The 26,477-nt window shown below is 44.4% G+C and overlaps 2 protein-coding genes across 2 annotated transcripts in view; one reads left to right on the forward strand and one right to left on the reverse strand.

Moving 5' to 3' along the window:
• Positions 1 to 14,635, forward strand: part of arhgap1.L (Rho GTPase activating protein 1 L homeolog) — a 31,540-nt gene extending 16,905 nt beyond the window's left edge. The window contains 10 exon segments of the mRNA NM_001087086.1: positions 2,519 to 2,606; positions 3,817 to 3,948; positions 4,044 to 4,130; positions 5,187 to 5,285; positions 6,454 to 6,561; positions 6,638 to 6,714; positions 8,384 to 8,461; positions 8,834 to 8,962; positions 10,014 to 10,111; positions 10,247 to 14,635. Of these exon segments, the coding sequence (NP_001080555.1) occupies positions 2,519 to 2,606; positions 3,817 to 3,948; positions 4,044 to 4,130; positions 5,187 to 5,285; positions 6,454 to 6,561; positions 6,638 to 6,714; positions 8,384 to 8,461; positions 8,834 to 8,962; positions 10,014 to 10,111; positions 10,247 to 10,426 (1,076 nt within the window). The 3' untranslated portion in view covers positions 10,427 to 14,635.
• A 1,910-nt stretch (positions 14,636 to 16,545) lies between these two features.
• On the reverse strand, positions 16,546 to 25,606 carry LOC108713766 (SPRY domain-containing SOCS box protein 3). The gene is made up of 5 exons (XM_018257337.2): positions 25,227 to 25,606; positions 22,857 to 23,029; positions 21,690 to 21,821; positions 19,621 to 19,811; positions 16,546 to 18,730 (listed from the first exon to the last, which is right to left on the reverse strand). The coding sequence occupies exons 1-5, from the start codon at positions 25,247 to 25,249 to the stop codon at positions 18,497 to 18,499; spliced, it is 753 nt and encodes a 250-aa protein (XP_018112826.1). The 5' UTR covers positions 25,250 to 25,606; the 3' UTR covers positions 16,546 to 18,496.
• Positions 25,607 to 26,477: the final 871 nt, after the last annotated feature.

Genomic DNA, 26,477 nt, shown 5'->3' on the forward strand with positions numbered 1-26,477 from the left:
AGTAATTAAGAAAAACTGTAAAAAATAAATAATGAAGAGCAATTGAAAAGTTGCTTATAGTCGGCCATACTATAATATACTAAAAAATAAACTTAAAGGTGAACCGCCCCTTTCAGTTCAGACATTTGACATTCTTTAAAGACAAACTAAACCTCAACAAGGCAGCAGGCATACAAAACCACAAGTGCAGTGTACAAAGTGTCATTTCAATTACAAGTCGGCATGTTTTTTGTTTTTACCCACATTGCAGCTCTATTTCCCTCAATTCAAGCATCGTTGCAGATGATCACTGCACAGGGATGATAAATTATGGGAAATAAATATGAACTATTCAGTACTCAGCAAAACCATGCAAAACCTCGGAGTTCCATGACCTGTATAAAAACACTCGGCCTTCGGCCTCGTGTTTTTATATGGTCATGAAACTCCTCGGTAACTTATAATATCCTTATATTTTACAAGAGGGGGTACTTTATTCACTATATAAAGTACAGCATTTCTAGCCAGATTCTTTTTAGGCTTTGGTTCTCCTTTAACCCTTAGATTTTGCTGAATAAGTGAAAAGCTTCAGCACTAAGGGAATAGGTTCTTCCCACGTGTGGCAGTTTGAGAGAAGGTCGGTTTTCACAGGAAAAGTCATTTTTCGCTGTAACTAGTGGGCCGGGACTTGCCCTCATCACTTCCCTTTCTGCAGTGGAAAATCGCTTTCTCAGCTTCCATAGATCCAGTTAAAGGGGAACTGCCATCCAAACAAAAATGCAATTTAAAGTCCCTCAGTCACGTGACTTTGAACAGCTTTGAACTGGATTTTAGCTCATCTCCAATACCTGTCTCCATTTACACATGGTTGCAATAGTTCAGTAGTCTAGGGCACGCCTCCAAATTCGCTGGACAAAAAAGATGGCAGCAGCTGAAATTCCTTATTTTCTCTAATTTATAATTATGTCCTGTCTACACAGGGGCATGTTTACTAACATTGGAGATAAATATCTGGAGAGATTTCCGGAGAAGTTGCCCAATCTGCAGTTAGATTTAAACAGCCACCTATAGGTTAGAAAACATTAGCAAAGATCTGATTGGTTGCTATGGGCAACATCTGCCGAAATCCCTCCAGATATTTATCTCCAATGTTAGTAAACATGCCCTTAAAGGGCATTTTTTCTAAGGTTGCCCAACAGGAGCATGCACTGTTGAAGCCGAGTTGGACCTTGAATGCTTTGTGTTGGCCATCACATGACTGGAAGCACCTGTGAAATGGTTCCCACTAACCCCGCAGTGCTACTCTACTTTATAGAACTTGGTACAAACAAACAGGGAAGCTTAGAGGACCCCAGAAATGTGATGTGGGAGGGCCTTCGAGGGGCCAAACTTGTAAGAAGGGTTTTGTTCTCCTTTAAACCAATGAAAGTAAACCATAGCTATGCATGTGTGGCCTTTATATAAATGATGCAATTAGTTTTTTCTACCCAAATCCTAGCACATTTATCCCTACCTTCTAAACGTAAGTTATATATGTTTGTGTAGGGTAATGGGTCACCTACGTTATTGCTGAGTGTGAGCAGTCTGCCTTTGTCCTCCTTACGATATCCTGCAGCAGTGCCGGGACTTGTTTTGCCCTTAAGATTAAATGGGGTCAGAGGAGGAGGAAGTGCCTTTGCGGGATAAGAAGTGTCAGCACAGGAACCAGAACCCTAGTTCTGCTTGTGCTCTCCGTATAAAGGAAAAGTAAATCCAACTGACAAGCCAAAACAAACACTATTCTTCTTTCCTTCCATTTTTTCTTTTTTTTTCTTTTCTTTTTCTTATGCTTCCCCTTTATGCAAATATTCTCAATCCATGGCTCAGATTCCTGGGTCAGCAGGTATGTCCAACCCTAACCAGACCCCCTAATCTGGACCCATCCTGACCTGCCATGGTTTATAAACACGTCTCCAGCCGACCCCCTCGGGGTTCCCATAATTGCTTTTAAAGGGGAAGTAAAGTCTAAAATAGAATAAGGCTAGAAATGCTGTATTATGTATTCTAAACATAAACATGAACTTACTGCACCACAAGCCTAATCAAACAAAATAATCCTCCAAATAGAATCCCAGTTTATCTGTTTAAATCTGGCTCCATGATCTTTGTCCCTGCAACTGGAGTTGGAAACAGTAAAGGCAAAAATAAAATCCGATACAAATCTCTACACAGTCCCCGACTGCTCTACAGGGAAACAAACAAAGCTGCTTGAGTTCTGCACGGCTGGGAAGTAAGGCGGGGGCTCCCCCTGCTGTTCATAAGTATGATTGTTTCCCTGCAGAGCAGTTAGGGGCCGTCTGACAATTCCTATCCACAGCAGTAAATGAAGGGAGAATTTCACTGCATACAGTCAGGTTTCTTATAAAAACGATACACATTTTTTAATTAAAGTATATTGGAGATAGGTTTCTTTTTCATTAAAGAAAGTAAAAATGGGTTTTAATTTGTTTGCCTTTACATGCCCTTCAATAATGTGTTTTGTTTTTTTTTCTTTTTGCAGGCGATGACAAGTACGGGCGTAAAATTGTTGTGTTCAGCGCATGTCGCCTGCCGGCCTGTCACGAAATTGACCACGTCAAGCTCTTACAGTAAGTTCTGGGCTTCTCCTCATCCGCCTGTCTGTCTCTCCTAGATTTGCCTGGCCTGTACTCAATCTGTGCAGTTATTGATAGCTGGAAATGCAAGCCAGTGTGTCTGGGAAAGGAGCCATGTTTTGCTTTGGCTGTTTTCATGGAAACTCAATAAACAAGTGCTCTCCATCTGGGTTTTAGGTGCACTTCATTTCACGGATAGGATCCAGTCTATAGCTGGGCAATGACTCTTAAAGGAGAAGGAATAGCATTTTACAATTGGGTGCCAAAAGTTAGGCACCCCCAAGTGACTATTTTTACTTACCCGACACCCTGGGCTTTTTCTAGCGAGCACCACAAATCGATCCTCTTTCTGCTTCACTCGTTTTCAAATTTCCCGGGGCAAATGCATGCGCAGTAGAGCGAAATAGGCAACCTTTTCGGCTTTCCGCTCTACTGTACATGCGCAACTGCGAGAAGACCCGAAGAAGCAGGAAGAGGATCTCTCCATGTTGGTCGCTAGAAGAACCCCGGGCCGGTGCGGTTTTCTGCTGATCGGAGCGGGGTATCGGGTAAGTAAAAGTAGTCACTTGGGGGTGCCCCCTCAGGGAAATGCCCCTAGCTTTATACTAACCCCTCGGCACAGATTCCGGCATTGGAGTTCCATGAAGCCATCTTTCGGGTCTTCGTGTCTTCTACCGGCGCTTCGGCAATTTTCATGCGTTTTGGCGCATGCGCAGTTGTTGCAAACCGGCAAATTGCTCCAACTGCACATGCACCATTTCTCCAGTCTCCCACTCAGCTCACCGAAGACCCGGAAGATGGCTGCGTGGAACTCAGACGCCTGAATCTGTGCCGAGGGGTAAGTAAAAAGTTAGAGGCATTTCCCCGGGGGGGGGGGGGGGTTGTAAAAACGGTTGAATTCTCCTTTGAGGGAGAAGGAAACCCCGTGCCCCCACCCCATGTAGACTCCACTCCACTAGTCCCCAGGGAAGCAGATGCATGCCTTAGGGACATAGGAACAGATAACATGTACTAGGGATAATAGAATGTGCTAGGGGATAACATGTACTAGGGATTTGCTAGGGGCAGCCATATGCAAGTATCGGAAATGGACCAGTTCAGAACGGACAATGCTACTCTATGGGCAATGCTGTGGCTTCACTGAGCGTTTGCTGCTGTTGTATTCGGAAACAGAGCGGATCTCACATTCTTATTGCACCCCCAGGTACCTGAAGCATACGCTGGACCAGTACGTGGAGAGCGATTACACTCTGGTTTACCTGCACCATGGCCTTACCAGTGACAACAAGCCGTCCTTGGGGTGGCTTCGAGATGCCTACCGGGAATTCGACCGCAAGTGAGTCGCTGCAAGTGTGGGAGGGAAGAAATGTAACTGTCATAGTAGTGTTGACTCCTTTCAGACTGAACATTATCCCGTTATATTCCATGCAGATACAAGAAAAACATAAAGGCCCTTTACATTGTTCATCCAACGATGTTCATCAAGACCCTGCTGATTCTCTTCAAGCCCCTCATCAGGTACAGTCTGAGGGAACGTCATTATAGGGGACCTGAGGGTGGATGAGCTACAGGGGTCCCCAACATTGTACCCATGAGCCACATTCAAATGTAAAAGAGTTGGGGAGCAACACAAGCATGAAAAAGTCCCTTCTTTGCCAAATAAGGGCTGTGATTGGCTATTTGGTAGCCCCTATGTGGACTGGCAGCCTACAAGAGGCTCTACTTGGCACTATACTTAGTTTTTATGCAATTAAAATGTGATTCCAAGCCTGGAATTCAAAAATAAGCTCCTGATTTGAGGCCACTGAGAGCAACATCCAAGGGGTTGGAGAGTAACATATTGCGCGTGAACTACTGGTTGGGGATCACTGGTCCAGGGCAATAACAATTTGTTGGCCTGGAAAGGGGTGGAACAGTGTGTAGGTGACTGCCCATAACAAGGGGTATGGCCTTAAATGAACATTGGGAGGTGTAAGAAAATCGAATGTGATCAACCTCACGGCGAGGGATATTATGGTTGGGTTGCTGTGCATAAAGGAGCTAAGTAATATGAAATAACAGCGGTTCCGTGGTCCCAGAACCCATAGTAACCCTTCAGCAGTTGTCTATCACTGGTCTAGTGGCATTAGAATTATAAAAGCAAGCATCTGATTGGTCGCTGTGGGTTATTCTTGCCGTGTGTTGCTGTATAAGTGGCCCTATAAATTATATACAGGTATGGGATCTGTTATATGGACACCCATTATCCAGAAAGCTCCAAATTACGGGAAGGCCATCTTATATAGACTCCATTTTATCCAAGTAATTCAAATATTAAAATAATATCCCTTTTCTGTGTAATAATAAAACAGTCGCTTGTACTTGATCCCAACTAAGATATAATTAATCCTTATTGGAGGCAAAACCAGCCTATTGGGTTTATTTAATGTTTACATGATTTTCTAGTAGGTATGAGGATCCAAATTACAGGAAACCCCAGGTCCCCAAGCATTCTGGATAACAGGTCTCATACCTGTATAAGGTGTAGCATTGCTTTTGACTTATGTCATAACTTTTTTTTCTCCCTCTTTTCAGCTTCAAGTTTGGTCGGAAGATTTTTTATGCCAATTACCTAAGTGACCTGGAGGAACACACGAAGGTGGAGCAGCTGGGGATCCCCAAACAAGTACTCAAGTAATACTGGAGCTTTCCTGATTCGATACTTAACGGAGAAGTAAACCCCCTTATTAATGGACCAGTAACGAACATTTTTTTAAAAAAAAATTTGTTGGTATACAATTAAAAAAAAAAAACCACAGAGACAAATTAAACGTTAAAATCCCAAAGCCTTGATTAAGAAATAACTTACCGAAACTCCGCTTGCGCTCCTGTTTAGTAAGCGATTAGGCAACCCATTGTGCAGCGCTCGATTTCTCCTCCATGCCTTCCTTATAGGAGATAGCCAGGGAGGAGAAATCAAGCACTGCACGATGGATCGTCACCATGTTGCCTTTTCTGAAGGAGAGTGGAAGTTTAATTTGTCTTGGTGTTTTTTAGGGATGCACCGAAGGATTCAGCCTTTTTCAGCAGGATTAGGATTCGGCCCGGCGAATCCAAATCCTGATTTGCATATGCAAATTATGGGTGGGGAGAGAAATCGCATGACTTTTTGTCCCAAAAGAAGGAAGTAAAAAATGTTTTCTCCCTCCCACCCCTAATTTGCATATGCAAATTAGGATTTGGTTCAGTATTCCAAAATAGTGGATTTGGTGCATCCCTAGTGGGTTTTTTTTCAATGTATACTAACGAATTTTTTTTAAAATTTTTATTTTTTTTGATGTTACTGATCTTTAAAAACAAACAAACCGTACCCCCCTACCCTACATAGACCCCCCCCCTTCCTCCTCCCCCCAGCCTAGCCACTACTCCGGACAAATGCCCCTAACTCTTTACTCACCCATCGGTGCAGATTCACGGCATCGCAGTTCACAGGCGCCATCTTCTTCTCTTTGATCTTCATCGTGAAGTAAGTATCGTATCGGTGCATGCGCAGTTGAAGCAGTCAACCGCGCATGCGCCGAAAGTCACGAGAATTGCTCAAGAAGACCTGATGAAGACTGAAGAAGATGGCATTTGTGAACTCCGATGCCGTGAATTTGCACCGAGGGGTAAGTAAAAAGTTATGGGAATTTGCCTGGGGTAGTAGCTAGGCTGGGGGAGAGGAGGGAGGGTGGTCTATGTGGGGTAGGGTTCTTTAATAAGGGGCTTACTTCTCCTTTAATAGTGGCACATGCTGTAGAGATGTGAGTGATGGAGGAAAGGGGGATATTCCAGCCTCACTGTCTCTTCCCGTCTCCTTTAGGTATGATGAGCTCATCCGCTCTAACATGAAGACCCCAGTACCAAGTCAGAAATCCACCCCTCCTCGCCCACCACTTCCAAACCAGCAGTTTGGCGTGTCCTTGCTGCAGTGAGTATCCAATGCCTATACATTATGCTTTGTCCCTACTACTGGCCAGTCCTTATACTTTACTCACTGCTTGCAGCCTGAAAGAAAAGCACCCGGAGAATGACATGATACCACAAGTTATTCGGGACACAGTCTCTTACCTCCAGGAGAACGGTAAGGACCAGCGATCTCACTCCCAGGGGCCAAACTACTTAATCACACGGCAGATGGATTGTGTGTTTGGATTTGGATAGTGCACCTAAAGGGAAGGGCGCTGCTTGGGTTCTGACTGTATTATTATACATGGGCAGCAGCGGGAACTCTGATAACAGTGTTTGCAGTAGTAATATCATATGACTGCACGCTTGGATTCATGCACCGTCCTGCTGCTGGTGTTCTAGAGAGAGTGTGTGCTCTAATATTTCACTTAGAAAGGATCACACAGTATATATACATATGCTTCACTTGCCCTTAAAGGGGTGATTCACCTTTAAAGAGGAAGTATAGTGTAAAATAGAATAAGGTTAGAAATGCTGTATTTTGTATACTAAACATAAGCATGAACTTACTGCACCACAAGCCTAATCAAACAAATGATTTACGCTTTCAAAGTTGGCCACAGGGGGTCACCATCTTGTAACTTTGTTATACATCTTTGCAAGACCAAGACTGTGCACATGCTCAGTGTGGTCTGGGCTGCTTAGGGATCATCATAAATGATCAAAACAGCACAAGTCAAATAATATCTGCCAGAAGCCGATACAACAAGACTGATAAATAATCAGAATATACAGACTGCACTGGGTCCTGTGTTGTCATGTAATCTAATGGGGATTTTATAGTTTTTGTATCGTTAAATACAAACTTTCTCCAACTCTGCAGAACCAGTGGCTGCAGCAAAATAATCCTCCAAATAGAATCCCAGTTTATCTGTTTAAATCTGGCTCCATGATCTTTGTCCCTGCAGCTGGAGTTGGAAACAGTAAAGGGGATGTAAAGCCAAAATAAAATCCAATACAAATCTCGACACAGTCGCCGACTGCTCTACAGGGAAACAAACAAAGCTGCTTGAGTTCTGCATGGCTGGGAAGTAAGGCGGGTGCTCCCCCTGCTGTTCATAAGTATGATTGTTTCCCTGCAGAGCAGTTAGGGACCGTCTGACAATTCCTATCCACAGCAGTGGACACTCATTTTTTCTTTTTTTATAATTTTGAATTATTTGCCTTATTCTACTGAATCTTTTCAGCTTTCGAATGGTGTTTACTGACCCCATCTAAAAAAACAAATGCTCTGTAAGGCTTCAAATATTGTTATTGCTACTTTTTATTACTCCTCTTACTACTCAGGCCCCTCTCCTATTCATATTCCAGTCTCTTATTCACATCACTGTATGGTTGCTAGGGTACTTTAGACCATAGCAACCATATTGCTGACATTGCAAGCTGCTGAATAAAAAGCTAAATAACTCAAAAAACACAAATAATAGTTATTTGTCTCAGAATATCCCTCTCTACATCATACTACAGTCCAGTTTGAGCAATGTCAAGATAAATGATAAGATAAGCTAATTTTAGCAGCTGATGATCCAGTTGTTTGACCCCCAGACCAATGATTAGATCATAATGGGGGCTATGGAGAGGCATCAGGAGAGGACCCCATCACTGATCATCATCCAACAGCACAGGCAGGCCTTCAGGGGCCCCAAGCACCAATAAAATGCTAATCTGATCTAGAGGAGCTTTACTGGCCCATGCATGGCCACCTTTAGTCTGAAATAATCTCTATATATCCCTGTGTTTCAGAAAATTGCTTCATTAGTTGTTTTCCTCTTTTCTATTTGCAGCTCTGAGCACTGAGGGAATATTCCGGAGGTCGGCCAGCACCCAGATAGTACGGGAGGTTCAGCAGAAGTATAACATGGGTGAGTACAGTTGTCCCTGTAGGAACTTAGCTTTGTGCAACTCTGTCCCTCCAGCTTTGGAATTACACCCCTTCCATGTATCACTTGGGCTCTATTGTTAGAATGGAATTGTTCTTTGGAGTATAAGGTACTGCTGTACTGTGTTGTTTCCCTGTGGAACACAAGGTTTGTCCGGCTCAGGCTCTAAACTCCCAATACCCTGTTGAAATTGTCCCTTCTTTCACTTGTCATTGTTGCTTTGCAGTTCCCTTCCTATATAATTCCACAGCTTTGCAGTGACACCAGTATCCTCTATATATTTGCTTTATCCAGTTCTTCTCTGCCACATTCTCTTTTGCCCTTCTCTAACTATGTCGGAACTTTGTTCAACAGGGGTCCAGTTCAGTTTCCAGCAATACGGAGATGTTCACCTGCCGGCCGTCATCCTGAAGACATTCCTGAGGGAGCTTCCTGACCCGCTGCTGACGTTCAACCTTTACAGCTTTGTTGTTGACTTCTCCAGTAAGTTGCATAAAGAGCAGTCAGTATAATTGTCACAGGACAGACAACCAGAATGTTACCAGTAGCTCCGCCTATCCAGGTCACTCAACTGAGGAACCTGTGGGTGTTGGCTTTCTAGTAATACTATTTCACTGTAAAAAGGTCTTCAGCTTGTGGGCTATCAGTGATTGATGATAAAGGATGATTATTGATGATGGATCGATGGATGATTATTGATGATGGATTGATGGATGGTTGATGATGGATGATTATTGATGATGGATGGATGGATGGATGATGAATGATGAGGCTGGATGATGAATGATGAGGATGGATGATGGATGAATGATGCAGATGCATGGTTGGATGATGAATGATGATGAATGACGCAGATGGATGATGATGATGGATGGGTGGATGATGATGATGATGATGGATGTATAATAATGGATGAATGATGCGGATGGATGAATAACGATGATGAATGATGCGAATGAATGGATGATGAATGATGTGGATGAAATGATGGATAGATGATGATGGATGAATGATGAGGTTAGATTAATGATGATGGATGGATGATGATGGATGATGCGGATGAATGACGATGAATGATGCAAATGGATGGATGATGATGGATGATGAATGATGTGGAGGGATGATGATGAGGTTTGATGGATTATGAATGATGATTGATGAGGATGGATGATGAATGATGATGAGGATGGATGGGTGGATGATGTATAAAGATGATGAATGATGAGGATGGATGGACGATGAATGATGAGGATGGATGATGATGGATGAATGATGCGGATGAATGAATAATGATGATAAATGAAGTGGATGAGGATGGATGGATGATGAATAAAGATGATGGATGATGATGAGGATGGATGGAAGATGAATCTTGAAGATGATTAATGGAAGATGGATTATTATGATTGATGGATGATTGCTGATGACACTACTCATCATCATCATGTCCTTATAGATAAGTCCGCCTCAAGCTCAGCTTTTAGGGCTTTTGTCTGACCTCTGTATTGTTCTCTCCCACTCTTCCCTCATCCAGACCAGGAGCAGAAGATTGAATCTACTCGCAAAGTCCTGCAGACTTTGCCCAAGGAGAACTATGAAGTCCTTCAGTTCCTTACAGGTTTCCTTGTACAGGTTAGTACTTGGGTGCGTGACTTTAGGAGGGTGTCATTTATCCTTTATTTGAGAACTGAAGGCTCTATACGCTGTACTATATCCACTGAGAGAAACATGTTCTGACTTTGTCTCAATCTTCTCCTTGTTTCTAAGGTCTCTTCTCACAGCGAAGAGAACAAGATGACGACCACTAACCTGGCTGTGGTGTTCGGCCCGAACCTCCTGTGGGCCAAAGATGCTGCCATGACTTTAAAAGCGATTAACCCCATCAACACCTTCACCAAATTCCTGCTAGACAACTGGAGAGAGCTGTTTGGGGATCCCGAGCCTTGAGCTTTTCCACTCCCAACACAGCACTCTCCAAACTGCCAGTTTATCACCACCCGGCCCCCTCTCCCCCCTGTAAGTGTGTGTTACTTGCCCCCCTGTGAGCGTGTGTCTGTGCATTCCTGTGACACGTTGGAGCTGGCATCTCCAATAGAAGTGATAGCACAATGACTCGTGTGATGCATGCACCCCGCGTGGGTTCACTTTCTAGTGGCGCTCGGAGACAGCGGGTGCCTCTGGCGGGCGAGAGGCACTATTGTTACGTATGTCATGGTTGTGTAAGGGCAAGTTATTTGGTTAGAGGTGACCTAATGTGGGCTTTGATATATAAATATATATATATATTTGGGCAGGTGGAGCTTTTAATTCAGATTCTTTGTTTATGCTTTATTCCCTCTCCTTTATATGGTCGGTTCCTCTCTCTTTTTGGTACAGTTGGGGAATAACGGTCAGATCTGATTGGTTTGATATATATATAACTGTATATTATCCCATTTATTATTATCAATGGGGCTGTTCATTATTTGGGGTGATCGATATCCAAACTCCTGAGCTGCCGGACAGAATTGGTGGTATATCAGAAGTGTAGGCAGCAGGTGGGGGAAGCACTAGCACACGACCTACTTAGGTTCTCCGTTCTGATTGGCTGGCTGCTTCCTAATGAGTAGCAAGCAGCCAATAGACAAAACTATCGGTTATCGCCCCTAACGTCGCTCGTTTCTGGATCTCTTTTGCTCCTTTTAAACATGTCGGGTTTTAATGAATGTAAATAAGAGCAGAGGGCAGGATCCGGGTGTAAATCAGCTCTGTAACTTGCTGTGCCACCTTTTTATTCCTATATAATAATAATAATAATGAGTGCCATTGCCTTGCTGCATCATCTACTGCACATACACTTTCTAATAGGGAGTCATTAGGGACCTGGAATCATTATGCCCCTCAGTCTGTATCTCTTTTTACATTCCATGCTCTGTAAGGAATTTGCGCCCCCTTGTGGCTGTGTTTTTTACTAACTCTTCCTTCTAGTTTTCCATCTAACTGCATTATTCCTCTGCCTCTGGATCTGCTGGAAGCAGCTACATGTGAAAACTGCTTTTCTGTATTGTATAAACCTTTCTTGATGTTACTATATACCCTTAGCAGCAGCAGCAAATCTGCAGTTGATCAAAGGCTGCTTTAAAGGAGAAACAAACCCTTAATAAAACCTCCTCCCCCAGCCTAAATGCCCCTAACTCTTTACTTATTCCTCTGTCCAGCGGAGTTCACAGGCGCCATCTTCTTCTCTTCGGAAATCTTTGGAATGAGACCGGAGTAGCGGCGCATGCGCAGTTGGAGCAATTTTCTGTTTCATGACAACTGCGAATGCGCAGAAAATTTCGAACCGACGGTCTCTATCCGAAGATTACCGAAGTGGCTAAAGATGGCCGCTTTCAGCCCTGTTGATATTCTGTCCAGGGTCAATGTTCAGTCCAGTGGCGTAACTAGTTGTTACTGGGCCCCATAGCAAATTCAATTTAGGGCCCCAAAATATTTATAAATTGGCCTATTTTACCAAGATATATTAAAATTGCTAATTAATTAGGGTCTCACTGAGCCCCCTACACTCCTGGGCCCCCCTGCAACCGCAGGGTCTGCTTCCTCTATAGTTACGGCCCCGGTTCAGTCGCAATTTTTCAGTTGGTCTTCATTTTTTATAGCTATAGAATGATGCCTTCCAGCTTCCACTGCTAAGAACCTGTTGCTCCGTGTTGCTCCGTTTTTATTTTTATAGTTACTTTTTAATTCCTTAATCTTCCTATTCATTGTCCAGTCTCTCATTCAAACCGCTACCTGGTTGCTAGGGTAACTTAGACTAGGGATGCACCGAATCCACTATTTTGGATTCGGCCGAATCATTCATGAACCAGCATATGGTTCTGAACCAGCATATGCAAATTAGGGGTGAGAAGGGGAAACAATTTTTACTTGTTCGGCCGAATCCGAATCATGTGGAAAAAGGCTGAATCCCGAACCGAATCCTGGATTCCTAACTTAGACCTTAGCAACCAGGTAGCTGCTGACAGTCCACGCTGGAGAGCTGCTCTCTAAAACGCTAAAAAATAATTATTAAAAAAAAAAAAAGACAAGGCCAATTGCAAACGATCTCAAGATATCCCTGTTTTATTTCAATTAAAGGAGAACGATGCCTTTAATTGAGTCGTTACTGACCTTGTTTGTGACCCGGCACAAAGTTATTTTTCTTTCATTAGATGACAATTTTTAAAAGCAAGTTTTTTTTTTAAGATTTGATTTTTAATTTCGACACGAGTAAGAGGTGCAAATACTAGGGTACAGAGGGACATTCATTTACAAGAGGCACCTGGGGGTCTTCATGGATTCATATTGAAAGGCCCAAGGACCGGAACCAATGGCAGTGACCGGCAAGTTTGGGTTCAAAGTGCAAAAACCCCAAAAAAATGTCGGCTTCCTCCTTTTGTTTGCACTTTGCCCCAACGTATTTACTTAAAACTCTACAGCTTTTATTAACTTGACATGGCTGTGCCCACCCTCCGTCCCCCCCAGCATCAGATTTAGGCAGTGCCAAATTCTACAGGGTTTATATATAGGTCCACGGGCTGATGGGAATGATCCGAGGCTGGGGCCCATTAAGGTCCATTAGGGGTTGGGTTCCAGCCTCAGATCGTTCCCATCATTTGGGAAGTCGGTGCCTTGTTTGTAGCAGCTTCAGCTTGTGCCAAGAGTTGGGACCAACCAGCTCAGCTATAGAAATAAAATTCATTGCTCCCATTGGTTGTCACATCACCCCCCCCCCGGGATTGGTTGGTACTAGGGATGCACCAAATCCACTATTTTGGATTGGGCCGAACCCCCAAATCCTTTGCGAAAGATACGGCCGAATCCTTTTTATGCATATGCAAATTAGGGATGAGAAACATTTTCTACTTCCTTATATTGTGACAAAAAGTTGTGTCATTTCCCTCCTCGCCCCTAATTTGCATATGCAAATTCGGTTCGGCCGGGCAGAAGGATTCAACCAAATCCTGCTGAAAAAGGCGGAATCCTGGCCAAATTCTGAATCCTAATTTGCATATGCAAATTAGGGGGAAGGGGAAAACATTTTTTACTTCCTTGTTTTTGCTTATGCAAATTTGGTTCTGCCGGGCGGAAGGATTCGGGTAAATCCGAATCCAGCTGAAAAAGGCCGAATCCCAAACCGAATCCTGGATTTGGTGCATTCCTAGTTGGTACAAGACCACTGCAAGAGGAATCAGAATTCCGTTACAATTTACAGCATTTCTGCTGAAGGAGCATGACGTATGGGCATTTATCAACACTGGTCCAATTTGCAGTAACCCATGGCAACCAATCAAATTGCTGCATTCATTTTTATACTTGCGGCTGGCTTTAAAAAGCTAATCACTGATTGGTTGCTATAGTTAGCTGCCCATGGGCAAATTTGCCCAATAGTGATAAATGAGCCCCACTGTGCCCACCATAATTGCCCACTTTTTGCATCTTCCCACAATCCTTCCCTGGAGATGATTTGGGCAATCAGCACATGAAAGGATTATAATAGAGCTTGACTTGTAAATGCAAAATTTGGGCAGGGTGGGATTTAAAGGGGCAGCAGACCTTCAGATTGGAGGACTAGATTAAGACTAGGGATGCACCGAATCCAGGATTCAATTCGGGATTCGTCCTTTTTCAGCAGGATTCAGATTCGGCCGAATCCTTCTGCCCAGCCAAACCGAATCTGATTGTATATGCAAATTAGGGGCAGGGAGGGAAGTAAAAAAAGTTTCCCCTTCCCAACCCTAATTTGCATATGCAAATTAGGATTTGTTTTGGTATTCGGCCTAATGTCTTGCAAAGGATTCAGGGTTTCGGCCGAATCCAAAATAGTGGATTCGGTGTATCCCTGATTAAGACACTATTGGGTGCTTGACTTGCTCAACTGTCGTCTTGCTTTGCAGCTCAGCCTGGCGGAGAGACGTGTTCCCTACTGGGCATTTTTTAATTTTTATAAGAAAATCCCCCCGAGGGATTATGACCCTGATCCTCTGAATCTCTCACATTGGCCAGTGCCCTGCCCCCTGCTGGTTATGTTCATATGGTGCAACTGTAACTCATTATATTTTTACTCTGCTTGTGATTTCACATTTTGTACTTCAGTTAAAAAAAAAACCAGTGAAATAAAAATGTAACATAAATACACTTTGTGGGTTTATTTTTTGGTAATTTCTTATCCTTGATGTGTCAGCTGCTGAGATTGGTTGTTTGGCAAGAGCTTATTTTGTATTATTTATTTTAACTATAGTCCCACTGTTACTATAGGCACCATCTCTCCCTACTATACCTGCTATCCCACAGTCACACTCCCTTCCCAGAGACTATTATCCACTGTTACTATAGACACATCTCTCCCTACTATACCTGCTATCCCACAGTCACACTCCCTTCCCAGAGACTATTATCCACTGTTACTATAGGCACCATCTCTCCCTACTATACCTGCTATCCCACAGTCACACTCCCTTCCCAGAGACTATTATCCACTGTTACTATAGGCACCATCTCTCCCTACTATACCTGCTATCCCACAGTCACACTCCCTTCCCAGAGACTATTATCCACTGTTACTATAGGCACCATCTCTCCCTACTATACCTGCTATCCACAGTCACACTCCCTTCCCAGAGACTGTTATCCACTGTTACTATAGGCACCATCTCTCCCTACTATACCTGCTATCCCACAGTCACACTCCCTTCCCAGAGACTATTATCCACTGTTACTATAGACACCATCTCTCCCTACTATACCTGCTATCCCACAGTCACACTCCCTTCCCAGAGACTATTATCCACTGTTACTATAGGCACCATCTCTCCCTACTATACCTGCTATCCCACAGTCACATTCCTTCCCAGAGACTATTATCCACTGTTACTATAGGCACCATCTCTCCCTACTATACCTGCTATCCCACAGTCACACTCCCTTCCCAGAGACTATTATCCACTGTTACTATAGACACCATCTCTCCCTACTATACCTGCTATCCCACAGTCACACTCCCTTCCCAGAGACTATTATCCACTGTTACTATAGACACCATCTCTCCCTACTATACCTGCTATCCCACAGTCACACTCCCTTCCCAGAGACTATTATCCACTGTTACTATAGGCACCATCTCTCCCTACTATACCTGCTATCCCACAGTCACATTCCTTCCCAGAGACTATTATCCACTGTTACTATAGGCACCATCTCTCCCTACTATACCTGCTATCCCACAGTCACACTCCCTTCCCAGAGACTATTATCCACTGTTACTATAGACACCATCTCTCCCTACTATACCTGCTATCCCACAGTCACACTCCCTTCCCAGAGACTATTATCCACTGTTACTATAGACACCATCTCTCCCTACTATACCTGCTATCCCACAGTCACACTCCCTTCCCAGAGACTATTATCCACTGTTACTATAGGCACCATCTCTCCCTACTATACCTGCTATCCCACAGTCACACTCCCTTCCCAGAGACTATTATCCACTGTTACTATAGACACCATCTCTCCCTACTATACCTGCTATCCCACAGTCACATTCCTTCCCAGAGACTATTATCCACTGTTACTATAGGCACCATCTCTCCCTACTATACCTGCTATCCCACAGTCACACTCCCTTCCCAGAGACTATTATCCACTGTTACTATAGGCACCATCTCTCCCTACTATACCTGCTATCCCACAGTCACACTCCCTTCCCAGAGACTATTATCCACTGTTACTATAGTTGGTGCCTGCAGAGTCAAGACGTAAATATGACATTTTTTATCCTTACTCTTTGGGCTCGTTTAAAATAACTGTATATTATATTTCTCCAGACAAAAGTCTGTTTTTTGTTTACAAGTCTTTGTTCTCAGGCCAGAATTTTTAATGTCACAGCAGACGAATAGAAAATTTGGGTTTACTAATTCTCCCTTTTTAGGAGGCAACTAAAAGTTAACCGAGTGGACAGTGTTTAGAGAAAATAAAGTTATGAGTGATATTTTAGCCAGAGCTCTAAACAAGCGATGTTTAATGATTTGCCAATACATATATTTTTGATACGTGTATATGGAAGTCTGGGTTGGGTAAGAACAAGAACAGATGAGCTGATAAGAAACAATATTTATTTTGTATCAAAATGGTCAGGTGTAAAATAAGTCTGATTTATAAATTAAAAAATAATAAAAATCATCCACAGTAAAGAATCTGATCTAATATACATTTAAATGGGTAGTAGTCCCTATTTTTAAATAATAAGAATAATTAGGGGCACTAGGCCTATATCAAAGCACAGCAGTTTGTAGTTCATTTTAGGGTGACATTTTGGGGTGAGCTAAGGGGGCCCTGACCAAATGTTGGACTTCTAAGGTTGGGCTGGAACTGGAATATTCCAATAGTCACTGCTGCAGCAACAGCGTTATTCCTTCATATCCACAGGATTCCAGACTTCTCTAAGCCCTGGGTTACCACAGAGCCACATAGAGTGTTGTCTGAAGAGCTCACTCTCCCTCTTGGCAGAAACATCATCACAGAGGTCTGTTTAAATGTTACACAAGACACTTCCCCCGGATATACCATTAACCGTTGCATGGAGAGTTCAGTGGGCTTTATCTGATATAAAACACTTCTCTCCTGACACGGGTTGAGTTAATTCAGTGTTTGTTTGATACTTTCTGCAGAACTGTCCTTCATTTCTGATCCCACGGCCTCGTCAGTTATAAACCCGTTTGAATACAGAACATAACCTGACTGGATGTATCATCAGTAGTTAAGGGAAGAGGAACTGGCCCTGTCACCCTTGTTACTGGCCCTGCCACCCATGGTGCTGGCCCTGCCACCCTTGTTACTGGCCCTGCTTCCCTGCTACTGGCCCTGCCACCCTTGTTACTGGCCCTGCCACCCTTGGTGCTGGCCCTGCCACCCTTGGTACTGGCCCTGCCACCCTTGTTACTGGCCCTGTCACCCTTGGTGCTGGCCCTGCCACCCTTGTTGCTAGCCCTGCCTCCCTGTTACTGGCCCTGGCACCCTTCTTACTGGCCCTGCCTCCCTTGTTACTGGCCCTGCCTCCCTTGTTACTGGCCCTGCCTCCCTTGTTACTGGCCCTGCCTCCCTTGTTACTGGCCCTGCCTCCCTGTTACTGGCCCTGCCACCCTTGTTACTGTCCCTGCCACCCTTGTTACTGGTAGGGTTTCCACCTTTTCCGGAAAAAATACCGGCTTTCCTATATATTTATCTTTTTTCCCTATTAATAACATTGGGATCAGCCATCATTTTTTTCCTGCCAGGCTGGTAAAATACCGGTGGCAACCCTGGTTACTGAACCTGTCACCCTTGTTACTGGCCCTGCCACTAGGGCTGCCACCTGGCCGGTATTTTACTGGCCTGGCCGGTAAAAATGATGGTTGATCCCAATGTTATTAATAGGGAAAAAAGATAAATATATAGGAAGGCCGGTATTTCTTTCTGGAAAAGGTGGCAACCCTACCTGCCACCCTTGTTACTGCCCCTGTCCTCCATTTCTGATCCCACAGCCTTGTCATTTATAGACTTGCCTCCCGTTTGAATACAGTACATAGCCCGACTGGTTGCATCATCAGCAGTTAAGGGAAGAGGAACTAATATTACTTTAGATTTGTGCTGCACTGGAAGAGGAGCCGAAGACCGTCCTCTGATCAATGGGGTACTACCTGTTTATACTGCAACACTTCCTGTTTATACTGCAGCACTTCCTGTTTATACTGTACCACTTCCTGTTGATACTGCACCACTTCCTGTTTATACTTCACCACTTCCTGATTAAGCCATAACCAAACAATTTAGGCCTCCTACACAGTAGTCAGGGTTGCCACCTTTTCCAGAAAAAAATACCGGCCTTCCTATATATTTATCTTTTTTCTGTATTAATAACATTGGGATCAACCATCATTTTTACCTGCCAGGCCAGTAACATACCAGCCAGGTGGCAACCCTAACAGCAGTTCGTGCCCTGGGTTGTGCCAGTTTTAACGGTTACATCTCGGGTCTCTGGAGGCTCAGACCTATTTGATCTTTCCAGCTTTTCAGAATCCACCTGATAGTGGCGGGAAGTGGGAGACAGTCCACCATGTCTGTTTGTGGCAAGCTGTGGGCCAGGGTGCTGAGGCATCGCTCCTGCAGGGAGGGCAGGGTGGAGTATTGCAGTCCGACGGCCAACTCTGTGCATGGAGCAGTGGAGGAGACCATTGGATATAATGGGGATTGCACCTGTTAATAAAATAGCAATGTTACAGGGAAAAAGACTAGAGATTTACTTGGCTTGTTGCCCAAAGCCTGCCCCATGCCCCCCCACTCCAGGCGACCCATAGGTGAAACCGCACCACTGCTGCTTGGTCCACAATCCCCCCAAGCTCCCCCTGCTGCTCTATCATTCCACTTGCATCACCTGAATACCCCTAGTTCTGGCCCTATCAAAATCGACATCATTGATCATATATATATTGTGGCTCTGTAATTGCTATGTATAAGTAATGGTTAGACAAACATGGCAGCTTCCACACAATTAAAGGATAAGTAAATCTTTAAAATAAGCGAATGTAAAATTAATGAAGGTGCTATTGTAAGCACTTTTGTAATTTACATTCATTATTTATTTTCTTTTTATTCCAAGATATTAAGGGATACATGTACTGTTAATATGAATGAATTTTGTTCCAACAGCGCCACCTGCTGGTCATTTTCCCACCAGTCTGACCACCAAGTAGTCAAGGAAGTTGTCAGGAGAAAGAAAGAGGCTGCTCTGATGTTCTTCTGATTAGGAAACATTTGAGCAAGGTTTCTAAATCTTTTCCTAAGCAGAAGAATATGAGAGCAGCCTCTTTCTTTCTCCTGACAACTTCCTTGACTACTTGCTGGTCAGACTGGTGGGAAAATGACCAGCAGGTGGCGCTGTTGGAACAAAATTCATTCATATTAACAGTACATGTATCCCTTGGAATAAAAAGAAAATACATAATGAATGCAAATTACAAAAGTGCTTGAAATGGCCCCCTCATTAATTTTACATTCACTTATTTTAAACGTTTACTTATTCTTTAAGATTCGGAGGCCTTATGAGTCATGCAAGACCCCATGCTTATACTGCTAAGAGAGGGTACCTTCTGCAGTCCTGTGAATGCCAAGCCCAGACTCTGCCTGTTCCTATAGAAGATCAGCGTTCCTTCATCGATGTTCAAGTGCACCCCGATAACTGTCCCTTTCTCATAGAACGGCTCTGTATATCGGCGGCTGCTTCCTCCGTGCCATGCGGTGCCTTTATAGGACAGACCCCAGCTCTCTTTATTCATTCCTGATAAGAGGAACAAGCAATGTCAATTCTGTCTCATTGCCGAATGGCTGAGGATTCTGGGAGTTGTGGTGCAACCAGAGGGATCCTAATGCTGCTGCTCATGATCTTACTCTATCTGTTGCTTTATATTAAAGGGGTTGTTCACCTTTAAATTAACTGTTAGTATGATGTAGTGAGTGATATTATGAGACAATTTGCAATTGGTTTTCATTTTTTATTATTTGGGGTTTTTGACTTATTTATTGTTTTATCCAGCAGCTCTCCAGGTTGCAGTGTCAGCCATCTGGTTGCTAGGGTCCAAATTACCCTAGCAACCATGTATTATTTGAATAAGAGACTGGAATATGAATAGCAAATACTTTTGTTTTTCAATGGGTTCAGTGACCCCCATTTGAAAGCTGGAAAGAGTCAGAAGAAGAAGACAAATAATTCAAAAACTATAAAAAAAAAAAACAAAAAACAAATAATGAAGACCAATTGAAAAATTGCTTAGATTTGGTCATTCTATAATTAACGTAAAGATGAACCACCCCTTTAAAAGAAAGATTTAGAAAGTAGGGAAGGGTGGGTGAACCCTCCTTAGTCGGCACCATAGGAAATCTGACATTTTGGGGGGTAAAAAAAAAGTTTGTAATAGCAACCAATCAGATGCTTTAATTGAAGCAATGCTGCTTGCTGGTTGGTTGCTATGGGTTGCTATGCAAACATTGCAATCTTTATTACTTTATACCATTATTATTATTATGTGAGCGGTTATGAAGGCGTTGCTCTCTGTGTGTTCATGTGTATTCGCGGGAGCAGGAGGTTCTCATTCTGCAGATATAATATCAGAGCGCCACCAAGTGGTCACAGAGGGTTCTTGTTTTGTGTTGAATTCTCTGAGGCCTGTAAGTGACCCTAAAGAACATCAGGTGTCTCCACAACCTTCTTCATCTGTGCCGTAAAGTAAACTTGCCCCCAAAATGCCAACTGTGCCAAATGTTTCCAGATTCTGCTCTGCCTACTGGCCCTGCCCCTTTGTTACTGGCCCTGTCACCCTTGTTACTGGCCCTGTTACCCTTGGTACTGGCTCTGTCACCCTTGTTACTGACCCTGTCACCCTTGTTACTGGCCTTGTTACCCTTGGTACTGGCCCTGCCACCCCTGTTACTGGTCCTGGTACCCTAGTACTGGCCCTGCTGCCACCCTTGGTACTGGCCCTGGCACCCCTGTTACTGGCCCTGGCACCCTAGTACTGGCCCTTTCACCCTTGTTACTGGCCCTGCCACCCTTTACTGGCCCTGTCACCCTTGGTACTGGCCCTGCCACCCTAGTACTGGCCCTGTCACCCTTGTTACTGGCCGTGTCACCCTTGTTACTGGACCTGACACCCTTGTTACTGGACCTGACACCCTTGTTACTGGCCCTGTCATCCTTGTTACTGGCCCTGCCACCCTTGGTACTGGCCCTGCCACCCTTATTACTGGCCCTGCCACCCTTGTTACTGTCCCTGTCAGCCTTGGTACTGGCCCTGCCATCCTTGTTACTGGCCCTGCCACCCTAGTACTGGTCCTGCCATCCTTGTTACTGGCCCTGTATCCCTTGTTACTGACCCTGCCACCCTTAGACACGTGCAGTGGCACCCTAGTTAGTAGTGTGATTGGGGCATGGCCAGGTGTATAACTGGTATAACTGGGAATCAACTGGATGCGTTAAAGCACTTTACTAGGAGTGGCAACAAGTGTTGCTTTTTTTAGTGTCCAAAATGCAATGATATATTCAAATAAAGGGAGGTATGGGCAGATGTTAGTACAATAGGAGGTTCAGGCTTTTGCCAAAACATTATTATAATTATAAAAACAACCTGGATTAACCTCTATCCAAATGGGCGATTCTTACCCAGCAAATCAACAAACTGAAAATCCCCAGCATGCAGTGCGGCTCTGCCAGTTCCAATGCCGACCATGACGGAGAGTCCCGAGGGGGGTTCCAGGAACTCAATCTCCCAGTAGTGCTCCCCCTGTAGGAAACCTGTGGGCAGAACGTTTATATAAAAGGGGAGAAACCAATATAAAGGAGGAAAGGGAGAAGGGACATGAGAGGGGCGCAGAGATTTAGTGAAGGGGGGGGGGGTCCATGGAACCTTTGTATAAGGAAATGTACCCAAAGGCCATAAGGGTCACAGAAGGAATTGGTAGAGCTTGAATGGACAACACTAGAAGTTCATTTTATTTGTCTCCATCCCTGTAGGTACAACTTAATGGGATCTATTGTGCTGCTGTGGGGATGGGAACCCCTGCACTTGAATTGTACAGCACCCCTACTCCTACTCCTACCCCTACACCAGTGGTGTAACTAGATGTTACTGGGCCCCACAGCAAATACATTTAAGGGCCCCCCAAAAAAACAAAGGTTGTTCTTTTTTACTAAAATATGTTGAAATTGGTCATTATTTAGGGCCTCATGGGGCCCCCATAACTCCTGAGCCCCCTACAGCTGCAGGGTCTGCTTCATGCCCTACACCTACCCCTACCCTTACACCTACCCCTACTCCTACCCATACACCTACCCTTACACCTACCCCTACCCTTACACCTACCCCTACACCTACCCATACACCTACCCTTACACCTACCCCTACACCTACCCTTACACCTACCCCTACACATATCCCTACCCATACACCTACCCCTACACCTATCCCTACCCCTACCCCTACACCTACCCATACACCTACCCTTACACAGTTACACCTACCCATACACGTACCCTTACACCTACCCCTACACCTACCCTTACACCTATCCCTACACCTACCCCTACACCTACCCCTACCCTTACACCTACCCCTAGACCTACCCCTACCCATACACCTACCCTTACACCTACCCCTACACCTACCCTTACACCTACCCCTACCCCTACCCTTACACCTACCCCTAGACCTACCCCTACCCATACACCTACCCTTACACCTACCCCTACACCTACCCCTACACCTACCCCTACAGTCCTACACTCCTCCCTACAGCTACCCCTATACCTCTCACCAACAATCACACACACCTGTAGTCCCTCGCATGCCGGCCGTGCCGTGACTCTCCAGTACGGGGTCCGTGTGGAAGTAGACCCCTCTGTGGCAAGGAGAAAGCTCAGTACCAGGGGTCAGGCAATTGGCATCCCACACCCACCTCCTGGGCACACAAGTTCTGGGCATTGGAAGAGCCAGAGATTCAGTCCTGGGGGAATAAAGACATTTGAAATCAGGCAAAAATGCAGTGACAGTGACTGCCATCCTGGGCCCCTTATACCTCCTGGGCCCCTAGAAGTTGGTCTGCTTACTCTACACAGTTCAGTTAAAGGAGAACTAAAGCCTAACTAAACAAGTAGGTAGAAATGTTGTACATTATGTTTTGTGCTTCTGTACCAGCCCAAGGCAACCACAGCCCTTTAGCAGTAAAGATCTGTGTCTCCAAAGATGCCCCAGTAGCTCCCCATCTTCTTTTCTGCTGATTCACTGCACATGCTCTGTGCTGCTGTCACTTACTGAGCTTAGGGACCCACTCACAATATACAGTACACATAGAATAGAAATGTCACAATATAAGGCTGATTAGTAATTAATACACATAATTACTACATGGCAGCACAGAAACCAGTGCAATTAGCATCAGAATTGAATAATCAGCAAACCTGTAGCATCAGCTTATATTACAGCCAGGGAAGCTCATTTTCTGCTGGATAATTAGTGATGAGCCCTAAGCTTAGCTTCTCAACAGCCAATCAGAGCCCACTGAGCATGTGAGTGTCACAGACACTTTCCAAGATGGTGACCCCCTGTGACAAGTTTGAAGTCCTGGATCATTGCTGCTATTGACAAGCTGAAACTTTAGCCTCGTGCAATAAGTTCACTATATAAAACATGCCATTTTTAGCCCTATTCGTTTTTAGGGTTTAGTTCTCCTTTAAGGCTCTCTGACTGCAGCTGTCTGTTATTGTTGTGGTTGAGCAGCAGGCTGGTGGCTGATTGGATGAGTGTGAGTGTGAGTGTGGGTGTAATTAGATGAATGACACATAAGGGCAGGTGACGAGGAGTCAGATTCCCTTAAATAGTCAGGAATAGTGACAGACCCTGAGGCTGTGGGGGGGAGGGATTCTAAAGTCTTGTTTATATGAGTCTGGAGGAGAAAGCAAATATTTCTTACAGGAAGGAATGAATTCTCTGACTAGATTGTTAGCTCTTGAGATGACCTCCCACCTTTAGATGTCCATTATTGTACAATGACTGGCGCCTCAGAAATAAAACGTGAGAGCTTGAGGCACAAGGAGACAAATAATTCGCTTAGCGGTGAGAAAATAAACTTGTGGCCCTCCAACTGCTCATGGACTACAACTGTGGCTCTCAGAGAGTGTTGGGAGATGTAGTTGAACAGCAGCTGTAGTTGTGCTTCATATAAAGCTCCCCTGAGTCAGTCGCCCAATACAGAGAGAACCTGCCTATAAGGAGATATGTGACCTGACTGGGATGACTGGTTACACGACTCGCCCAGGTCACAATTGCTTTAAAGGTGGGGGGGGGGGAACCTGTAGTGGAACATTATAGAGCTGGGGGGGGCTGTGCAACATGGGGGGGTCTGTTTATTGCAGTGGAGGAGGGTGTGGGGGGTGACATAGAGCTGACAGTGTGAGTGGGAGAGTGAGTATTTGCATGAGTGAGAGTGTGAGTATGAGAGTGTGTCAATATGTGAGTGTACTGTATTTGTCAGTGTGTATCAGTGTGTGTGTGAGTGTGTATGTGAGTGAGTGTGTGTCAGTATGTGAGTGTGTGTGTCAGTGTGTCAATGAGTGTGTGTGTATGTGAGTGAGTGTGTCAGTGTGTGTGTCAGTATGTGAGTGTGTGTGTCAGTGTGTCAATGAGTGTGTGTGTATGTGAGTGAGTGTGTCAGTGTGTGTGTCAGTGTGTGTGTGAGAGTGTGTGAGTATGTGAGTGTGTGTAAGTGTATCAGTGTGTATGAGTGTGAGTGAATATGAGTGTATGAGTGTGTAAGGTCAGCAGATCACTGATAAGTACAAAGTCACATGCCCCTATAATAATAATATATATTTTTAGAGCACCAACATATTCCCTAGCGCTGTACAATAAATGGGTGTCCTATGGGTGTAAATGGGTGTACTACAGAGTGTATTGAAAGAACACACACAAATTACACACACACACACACACACACACACACACACACACACACACACACATACATATATACACAGAGACTGGTCTGGGTTAAAGAGAACACTGATCCACAGAGCTGGCAATCGACAATTAGCAGCAGAGCAGTGTAAATGTAAGAAGCGGACGCGGCGCATGTTTTGTACATGTGGGTCCCCCCAAAAATCCGTTTGTTTAAAAGAGCCCCACAATGATCACGTGCTGGTTACCTGCCGCCGCTCCTGACTGTCATTATGTGTCTCTCCCGCTGCTCCTACTGTACCCGGGACATCTGATTCAGCTCTTGCTCTGACTACTTCTTATTGGCGGAGGCGTCGTTACTCTTAGCCAATAGAAAGCGGCGTATAGCCCAGCCCTCGGAGAAAGCGCGCTGATTGGCTACTGGTCCTGCATAAACAAACTGATAGTGTTAACCCTTCCCCTGCTGCACGCTTCTGCTCTGTTAATATATACATATATATATATATTTTCCTCTATTAACCCTTCCCTCTCTCACTGCCTCCTGATCTACTAACCTGCTGGAATGCCCTCTGTTAAAGGGGTGGTTCACCTTTAAGTTAACTTTTATAAAATGGCCAATTCTAAGCAACTTTTCAATTGGTCTTCATTTTTTCTTTATTATAGTTTGTGATTTATTTCCCTTCTTTTTTTTTACTCTTTCCACTTTCAAATGGGGGTCACTGACCCCCATCAAAAAACAAATGCTCTGTAAGGCTACAAATGTATTGTTATTGCTACTTTTTATTTCTCATCTTTCTATTAAGCCCCTCCTATTTCAGGCCTCTCCTATTCATATTCCAGTCTCTTATTCAAGTCAATGCATGGTTGCTAGGGTAATTTGGACCCTAGCAACCAGAGGGCTGAATTTGCAAACTGGAGAGCTGCTGAATAAAAAGCTAAATAACTCAAAAACCACAATTAATAGAAAATGAAAACCAATTGCAAATTGTCTCAGAATCTCTCTCTCTACATCCTACTAACAGTTAATTTAAAGGTGCCTCGCTTCAACTGAGTGACCTGGCATGACCTGCAGCACAGAACATCCCTATGAGCAAACTGCCCAGTATAACGTCTCAGGCACCTCCCACTATTTGTCCTTCCACCATTCCACTTTAGTCACTAACACTTGCACACGCCCCCCTGCACGTTCCCCTTCTCCCCTTTCATTAAACAGAGCCAACAAGTAGGGTCATTCCAGGCTCCTCCAGGCCCAGCACAAACACTCCTGTCTCTGGTATAAAAGCACAGGCCACACACTGATACTGCACTGCTGCCATACATGTGCCCTTAGTACATAGCAGGGCTGGACATGAGACGGCCAGGAAATAAATCTCATCTTGTGATTATGAAATGTGCATTGCGAGCATTCCACTTCCTCCCTTGTTGTAACACAGCACTGGTATTCCCCTGTACTAAGCACAATTCAGCAGGAACAGTCCCTACGTTTGCTCATAGTCTGT

Source organism: Xenopus laevis, chromosome 4L (assembly GCF_017654675.1).
Source record: "Xenopus laevis strain J_2021 chromosome 4L, Xenopus_laevis_v10.1, whole genome shotgun sequence".
In the NCBI taxonomy this organism is placed as follows: Eukaryota; Metazoa; Chordata; class Amphibia; order Anura; family Pipidae; genus Xenopus; species Xenopus laevis.